Source organism: Lactuca saligna, chromosome 3 (genome assembly GCF_052625555.1).
Source record: "Lactuca saligna cultivar CGN05327 chromosome 3, ASM5262555v1, whole genome shotgun sequence".
Lineage (NCBI taxonomy): Eukaryota > Viridiplantae > Streptophyta > Magnoliopsida > Asterales > Asteraceae > Lactuca > Lactuca saligna.
In genome coordinates, this window is record NC_136419.1 from 28,833,739 (window position 1) to 28,842,083 (window position 8,345).

The 8,345-nt window shown below is 35.5% G+C and overlaps 3 protein-coding genes across 3 annotated transcripts; 1 reads left to right on the forward strand and 2 right to left on the reverse strand.

Moving 5' to 3' along the window:
• Nucleotides 1-832, forward strand: LOC145034937 (nuclear transport factor 2B). The gene is made up of 2 exons (XM_078983502.1): nt 1-377; nt 557-832. Exons 1-2 carry the CDS (start codon nt 81-83, stop codon nt 629-631), a joined length of 372 nt encoding a protein of 123 aa, XP_078839628.1. The 5' UTR covers nt 1-80; the 3' UTR covers nt 632-832.
• Nucleotides 833-888: 56 nt separating this feature from the next.
• Nucleotides 889-5,345, reverse strand: LOC145034935 (calmodulin-binding transcription activator 4-like). Its single transcript, XM_078983500.1, has 11 exons — nt 4,993-5,345; nt 4,240-4,365; nt 4,042-4,157; nt 3,875-3,963; nt 3,727-3,781; nt 3,256-3,655; nt 2,954-3,159; nt 2,254-2,864; nt 1,625-2,180; nt 1,252-1,542; nt 889-1,068 (listed from the first exon to the last, which is right to left on the reverse strand). Exons 1-11 carry the CDS (start codon nt 5,003-5,005, stop codon nt 1,012-1,014), a joined length of 2,520 nt encoding a protein of 839 aa, XP_078839626.1. The 5' UTR covers nt 5,006-5,345; the 3' UTR covers nt 889-1,011.
• A 668-nt stretch (nt 5,346-6,013) lies between these two features.
• Nucleotides 6,014-7,533, reverse strand: LOC145034936 (uncharacterized). The gene is made up of 2 exons (XM_078983501.1): nt 6,820-7,533; nt 6,014-6,363 (listed from the first exon to the last, which is right to left on the reverse strand). Exons 1-2 carry the CDS (start codon nt 7,202-7,204, stop codon nt 6,347-6,349), a joined length of 402 nt encoding a protein of 133 aa, XP_078839627.1. The 5' UTR covers nt 7,205-7,533; the 3' UTR covers nt 6,014-6,346.
• Nucleotides 7,534-8,345: the final 812 nt, after the last annotated feature.

Sequence of the window (8,345 nt, forward strand, 5' to 3'; positions counted from 1 at the left end):
TCTCCATAATAATCTACGCAAACAAAAACCCTTCTCCTCCTTTTCAGATTCAAAGGCTTAGGCGGCGGCAAGAGGCGGAGATGGATCCAGATGCGGTAGCGAAGGCGTTTGTTGAGCACTACTACTCCACTTTCGATACTAATCGGGCAGGTTTGGCTAACCTGTATCAGGAATCCTCGATGTTGACGTTCGAAGGTCAGAAGATTCAGGGATCTCCCAACATCGTAGCCAAGTTGACATCACTCCCTTTCCAACAGTGCAAGCACAGTATCACTACCGTTGACTGTCAGCCCTCTGGCCCCGCCGGCGGCATGCTCGTCTTCGTCTCCGGTAACCTCCAACTCAGTGGCGAGCAACATGCTCTTAAGTTCAGCCAGGTACAGTATTCATCCGTCTTTTTTGGCATGTTATAAATCGCTTTACATCCATTGATAAGTATTTTTCCCAAAGATTGATCCCCAAATTAAAAAATTAAAAACTATCGATGTTCATTAGGTTTGTGCCTGTTGATGCTTTTCCTAAATCTGATATTGTTTGTGTGTGTGTGTGTGTGCAGATGTTCCATCTAATGCCCACACCGCAGTCAAGCTTTTACGTCCTGAATGACGTTTTTCGGTTGAACTATGCTTGAAGCCACCTTTATGAGAGGTTATCTATGTCCCTTGATTGATCATCACTAGGGGAACAAATGAAAATCTGGTTATTATGATTTTATAATGTTTATTTTTTTTTTTATTTTTTTTTTTTATTTTTTTTTTTTGGTAATTTATCAAAACTAAGAACTTCACATGGGGATTGATTATATGTGAAATGCATTTTTGGTGTTTGTTTTTGTGTTTGTGCTTGGTTTATAAATTAACAACCATAACATTTTTTAGAGACAAAAACTAGATAAATGAGGCATATTGCGGTTAACATGAATACAAATCCAATTACACACACCTCCATTTGGTTACATGAGCACTTAACAGTTAACACCTTGATAACTATTTCTTCTACATGTGTATATAACTAACAGTCATCTATTTCCATACTAGCTACTCCACCCCCAAAACCTCGGTGCTCGACCTGCAAAATTCCCCATTATTCACAAGTTTTCTTTAAACAAATATCTATATGAGAGGTAAGAAACTGATATATATATATATATATATATATATATATATATATATATATATATATATATATGAAGTTAAAGAAAAGCCTCTGTAAGTAGATAAATGAGATGTAAATAAGTATGCATGAACTTACCATAGCTTGTCTATGGTTTTGAAGCATACGGTGATACTGCTGTCGTGCTGGTTGGGAGTCCACCATAGCCAGTACCCTTGCCACAGCTTCTCCAATAGCAACATCCACTTTCTCCTTCCGAAATGCCTTCACAACATCTTCATCTTCATCTTCTTCAACAGACTCCACCTGGCGAAAACCTCTTAGACCAGCTCCTTTTCGTCTCCACCTTAGAATAACTTTCTCAACTATACCCACTGCCCAACATATAACCTTATAGCTTTTCCTCACCTGATGACCTCTCACAAGAGCCTACAAAAGAGTTAAATAATTCAGAATCAGATCATCAACTTTCATATGTAGTAATCCATGATACCAAAAAGAGAAGCAAGACCTGTATTTTGACTACTTTCTGGCGAAATGAAATGAAATCCTTTCGACCTTTCCACCCCCGGTATTTCTTCTGTATCGACAAGGCAGCATGGTGATCATGTGCATTTCGAAAAGTCAACTTTGACCCTTTTGAAAGACCCTCAATGTCACTAGAAAGCAAACCATATTCATCTTCACTTCCCTCAGATTCTTTCTGTTTCCTTCTCCTAAAAGAATGTGCCCTGAAAGCAGACTGTATTCGTGCAGCAGCCTGAGTTGCATTCCTAACAGCACTTAATGTGTCTTTAAGATAAATATGATCATCATATACACCAAGACTGTTTATTGTTCTTTCTGCTTCCATGTCAGCACAACTTCTAGAAACTTCAGTTTCTTGTAGTTTGAGAGATGAAAGATGACTAGTCAATGCCATCTCTGAAAGGTAACCCGCAAGCCCTTTGTGTCCACATGCAAAAGCTATTGATGCCGGGGTTTTCCCTGTTGGATCTTGGTTACTTGGGTCTGTAATTGCTCCAGCAAATGCACCACAAGCAAGGAGTTCAGCCACCATCTTTTCCCTATCACATTCCAAAGTATCATAAATCTATTTTTTTTTTTACCTTTAATAGCAATAAGCTTGTATTTCTTTACCTTCCAAAACGTGCAGCCCAATGAAGAGCAGTCCAGCCATTAATGTCGCGAAAATTTATGTTTACACCGGAGTTAAGTATTGGGCTCAAGGCCCAACAGAAGCCCAATCCAGAAACCATGTGTATCATTCCTTGTTCTCTTTTGGACAGAGCATTGTTATTGTTCAATCTAGAAGAAAGCCATTGGTGCAACTTGTCTTTTAGAAGTTGTTCAAGGATCCATTCCATTGCATTAGATGATGCCAAACTTCCATCTAAAAGGGCCTCAATCAGTTGACTCCATGAATCTTCAGTTTCTGTGCTTTCTCCTTTTTGATCAAATTGTAGCATTTGCACAAGTCTGACTAGTAACAGTAATTCTTCCAAGCTCTTATGTGATTCTGTTTCTGATGATTTATGTTTATAACTACTTTGTTTATCACGATATTCAAACTCTTTGATCTCACTATGAGACTCTTGATTGTTTGAAGTGATACAAACAGTAACTTTTCCAGGCAAACAAGGAGGGGCCTCGCAACATATGACTCCCTCTTGAATAATCTGGACAGGAACTTCAGTATCACCAAACATACAAGTCCATGAATCACATGTAAATGTCCCAATAAAGAATACCTGCAGTGAGTTAGTGAGTGAGTGAGGAATATGCACATATTTGAAGAGCATCATTTTGATTTAATGAAAATGGAATATAGTAATAATACCTTTGTTGACTCATTTGCATAGCCCCATTCTGGGGATATCTCACGAATAGTAAATTTCTGCTCTTGTGCAATGGTCAAACTTGAATCTGGTCCAGGAGGAGTTTGACTATGTTCTTGGTCAAACATTGTTGAGTAATCGGAATCACTTCCATACTTATTTGAAGAAAATTTTAGATCTTCAAGTGAATGAGGCAGGAACATGGATGCTGTAGTAAAAAAAAGAGTTGTCAGATAGTTCTAGAATCCATTCCAGGGTTAAATATTTGATTAAAAACATTAAATCTACTAATTGTTAGAACTACCTTGGTACCCTTTAAATATATTATTATAACTTTCTTCATCCACTGTCAGTCCACAATCATATGAATTCTCATTGTTATTGTATAAAGCATCAATTTCTTCCACATGGCCCTCATCCAAACTTAACTGCTCCTCAATTCTTTTCAAAGCCTGATCAACCTCAGAGTTAGGTGAACCACTAACTGTTTCAGTTGTTTTCATTAGAATCTCATGGCTTATCCCCCTGGCTTTTGTAAAAGAATCTGAACTAACTTCTATGCAACTTGGACTAGAGGTGCTCTCATAATAATGTCCATTAGTTTCATTGGATGTCAGCTGACTAGCATAAGAGTTGGAACCTTGAACAAGATTTGAAGAAGTTCCTGGAGAAAATGCTGAAAGGGGTCCCACAATATGTCTACCCTGTAAAAAGATGTTAAAAGCGTTTCATGTAATATTAGATGAATAGTTTTATCCATATGTTAGAGACTTACCGGGGTTGTTTGACTTGTATCTCTGTAATGAACAAGCACAATATGCTCCTTTGCCCTGTTAACCATTAAATCAAAAAGTAGATGTGTTCATTATTTGGTTAAAAACAGAATCTTAGTAGCATATTGTATTTAAACTGGAGATACTCACGAATTTAACATCCAATAGCTACGCCTCTGGAAATTTGGATTCTCTTCACCATGTGCGTAGTAGCAATTCAAAGCTTCAACATTTCCAACCTATGCAGAAGGAGTTTAGCATAAGAAAAAATATGGGAAGTAAAAAAAATAAAAAAAGAAGAGGAGAAGAGGTCAAACTTTTAGACGTTCGTGTGCTTCACCAATGGCTTTTCCGTCTTTCTTTCTCCTCCAACTATGACCATCTTTACGGAAAAACCTCAGGATTTTCCTGTCAAAGAGAAACAAAGAGCCACCTGTAGAAGCATGTAATGAATAAGATAACCTTGACAATATCAGATGTATATCTTTCAAATAAATCAACACACAAGTACATACTTGGTGGCAGTTGAGGGGCCTCACGGGTGAGCTGCTTTTCATCATAATTCTGCAGTATGAAAAGCACCTCTGCTGCCTTTAGCCATCGGACTTGTGCTTCTTCCAGTATATCTCTGATGTCATACCCTAAGTAAGATGCATAACAAAAACAGCTTTAGAAGTACATAAGGTTGATCAAGTACCAAAGATTTACATGCATAATGTGCAGAGTTAGTTTTCTCTCATCCTCTATTTTCCAGTGATTAAAAACAACACTAATTTTTGCTAGGTCAGTCTAGTTGGGGATCCCTGTCACATCTCATGATTTTTGTTGATTCATTACACCTGAAGATCACAAACGCCACTTATGATTCTATATCAACAGGATGGATGCTGCTGTTGGATCTTCTATGATGTATATCTCACTTGAATAGTTGTTATGTTGATGGAATTACTTACTACCTCAAATTAAAATATTGAAATTGAGGTTAACCAGTTACAACGACGCCCAAAATTTCCATAAATCATGATAACTTTGTTCAGATACGAATTTATCCAAATTAATTTAGGAATTAATCCTTCTACAGCTTTCAATACTTAGTAAGCAAATTTCGATCACATGATATGCTTTTCGAAGTTCTCAATACTTCAGAGCATAAATGAAAGCTGTAAATCGCACCGACTAGAACTGGATAACGCATACGAATACAAGTAATCTTCAAATACACGATCAGAATTCAACTATCAGTACAACAGTTAATTTCAAAATTTCACCTGACGTCGTCATTTGTATATTCAACTCTTAAATGACTGACAACGGAGCTCTCAACGAAGTTGCTAACACCGAATAGGTTCGAAGCACGCTAGAGAAATATCTGACGCTGCTATGCTGCAGGAACTACGATCGATGCTTTCCGTCGAGTACTCGAGTACAACAGTACACAGATTCCAGGTAACGACGACGGAATTAAGCAGTCTCCTCCGTGACTTTGTTGATTGAAAGGAGGCGGTAGGTGCTTGGATTCATGAATCATAGATACTTCGGGAGAAAGTCTTGGCAACAGGACAATGAGTTTTTGGCAGGAAGCTGCGATGCGCGACAGACTATTCAAAATAAAATGAGGACATTTTTCAATTAAATATCCCAACTATGCTTTAGTCGAATTATTATATAGGATAAAGCAATAATTTTTAATCATGTTGTTTTTTAGTTTAATAAACTTTTATTAAATAAAGTTTATCATTAATTTTATACAAATTACAGAAAAAATAAAACGTATACTTCCACGGTTTTATGTCGCCCTCACTCCAAAGGTCAACATATGAAAGTAAATTGTAAACACAAAAAATATTCTGCTCTCTAACAATTGGACTCTTATCACATCTTATCTTATGATAAGATATTTTTAGTAATTCTTGTGACAAACTTACTACTAAAAACAATAATTGAAAGCCTATATTAAATATATGCGTGAATACTATTTGTATGTTAACACAAACATTTCAAACGTTAAAAACAATAAAAACCAATAAATTGAAATATAACAAAGGCATAACACGTTTATAACCTTTTATCATAGAATAATCATTTTGACTCTCGATTTGAACCAACTACTTTAACTAATCAGCGTAAATAAATAATGAAGACTTGATAAAAAAAAAAAAGCGTACTTATTAAACTCGTTTCAGCACATGTAACCAAAGAGAAACGACTAATTATCACATCCAATCTTATCCATAAACAACATATATTCTATTCAGAACATATAACAACGGATCTTAAATTGATATGTGATTTAGAAATAATAAATGTATGTATAAAGTATAATATAGATCAATTGTAAAAAAAACAACAATATAAGTACAAGTAAGAAACAAGTCCATAATACCACCACCATGTTTTAGCTTTTACTGTTTTACACACATCATCCATAACCACCATATGCTTCTTGAAGTAAAGAATGCACACCCACAACCCTAATTCGAAAAAAAAAAAAGGCTAAAAAAAACTTCATGCCTATATTGTATGTCTTTTTAAATAATTCTTAAACATCCAGAGTTCCTTCCTGCATTTATACTTCAAGAGGCTCAAATCAGAAACAACATTCATGGTGCTGGATCTCTTGTTTCACAACAATTTCCAAGCTGCAAAATCAAAAATATAAACCATTGATCAAACATAATCCTATATCTTTCCAAAAACACTAATTGTGAAGATATTGATTACACGACAATATGAAATGGAAGTCCCTGAAATTACATAATAGATAATCCGTTTTGTAAAAATTGTAGATTTTGTGTATAAGCGTAGTTTAATACAATTGTTTTGTAAGCGTATTGCTGGCTAAAACAACATATAGATAGATAGATAACTTTAGCTTCCACAAACACCAATATACGCATGGTATTGCTTGCTAAAACAGGTAATTATGTATAAGAATCCCATGTAAATGCATCAACAAAAGAATTTATGATTCTTCCCCGATCTTCATGGATGAAGTACTTCAACGGAGAAAAAAACCCCGTATGGCGTTCTATTCAAACTTGATAATCAAATTGAGGAAGTGTAAAAGTATAATACAGACAAGAGTCAAATCATACCAGGGACGCTCTTTCTAGGTGAAGATGGAGACAGAGTATGGCAGAAAATGGCACGACCAAGCATGGATATACTCGAAATAATTCCAGCTACGTAAAACAACATAACTAATCCAAGAACCCAGGGCATCAACAAAAACCCTATGAAGAAAGTTATTGATCCACACAACATTAAAGCCAACGATATCCCCAATAACAAAGACGCGAATCCCGCCGGCGTTATCTGCGATAGGGGAGCCGGACGTGGCTGCCTCCGCGTTGACGTAGACACCTCGTCGGAGAATTGAATCGGCGTAGGAGGATGCCGGAGTAAGTTAAGAATCAAAGCAGATAACTCGTAGAAAACCCTAGATTGTTGATCATCTTGGTGAGGTTGTCTGGTCATCATCTTTGTTTAGATATACAATAACAATTACTTGTTATCCAAATCAAGGAGAATTGATACTCAATTCGTAGGTATGATTTGCTCAAATCCAAACGATTGGATAAACTCTGAGTAGGGTTTGACGAAATCAAAATTGAATCTGATACTTGTAGTTTATTTTCTTTTCCTTTCGAATCTTCTCAAATCGAATTACATATGCAGCAGTTTAGATCGCAGTAGCTTCTCTGCGCCGATCAGAGATCAAATACAGAAAAATAATACAGTAGCAATTACGATTTGCACAGAGAATTATGAGAAAAATCTTGAATTGAATTTTTATGAGGGTTATCTTGAAAGGGATGAACTTAAATAAAGAGTAGGTACAAGATAACGTAGCAAGGTAAAGGAGGAAGCTACAAATTTAGTCCCTATACTATTCACCTACCTTCAATTTAGCTTACTGAACTTATTTGTTTCTTTAAATGATCCAAAATTAAATGTTGTCTTGTTGTAGTTCATGACCTCTTAAGTCAAAAGTATCAAATGTGCATTATTCTAATGATTTTCATGTCCTTAGACATTTACATAGTCACTTTTAAGGCCATTGTGGCTACATCTACCGTAAAAGTCCAATTGACTTTAATGGTTTTGTAAAATTTTATTAGAAAACTTATAAATCGTATTGTATGGACGAGTGGTTTAGACCACGTTCTATATTTCTACTCATGGAGTCCTCTTAAGTTGTTGAGGTGCTGCCATTGAGCTTGAAGCTAGGTTGTCAATGATTTTCTATGACCTCTATTCAATAGGCAAAATACCTTTTTTTTTTTTTTTTTTTGGTATATTTTGTTTGAATTTTTATTTATTTGGTGAATGTCACTCGTGGATCTTAAATAACGAATTAGCACTTGTGAATCCTAAATGATGAATTGCTTAAGGGATCGATCCTCATTATTTTATGAAAAGTTAGCTTATTTTGTTAGCATTAAAAAATCAACAACATAACTGTATGATAGGATTCTAAACAACTTGTATATTCAACAAAATCTTTCATTAATTCTGAGACATCGTTATTTTATGTTCGTTTGTTGTCTATCGAATTGTAAGTTGATTAAAAAGTGAAAGACTTGAGTTTCATCTTCATATTTATGGTAAAAGAACAGTC

Coding starts and splice junctions, on each gene's coding strand:
- LOC145034937 (XM_078983502.1), top strand. CDS start 81: ATGGATCCAGATGCGGTAGCGAAGGCGTTTGTTGAGCACTACTACTCC. Junction 378..556: donor ATGCTCTTAAGTTCAGCCAG/GTACAGTATTCA, acceptor GTGTGTGTGCAG/ATGTTCCATCTAATGCCCAC.
- LOC145034935 (XM_078983500.1), bottom strand. Junction 3,964..4,041: donor AAGCACACGAACGTCTAAAA/GTTTGACCTCTT, acceptor CCTTCTGCATAG/GTTGGAAATGTTGAAGCTTT. Junction 3,160..3,255: donor TATATTTAAAGGGTACCAAG/GTAGTTCTAACA, acceptor TTTTTACTACAG/CATCCATGTTCCTGCCTCAT.
- LOC145034936 (XM_078983501.1), bottom strand. CDS start 7,204: ATGATGACCAGACAACCTCACCAAGATGATCAACAATCTAGGGTTTTC.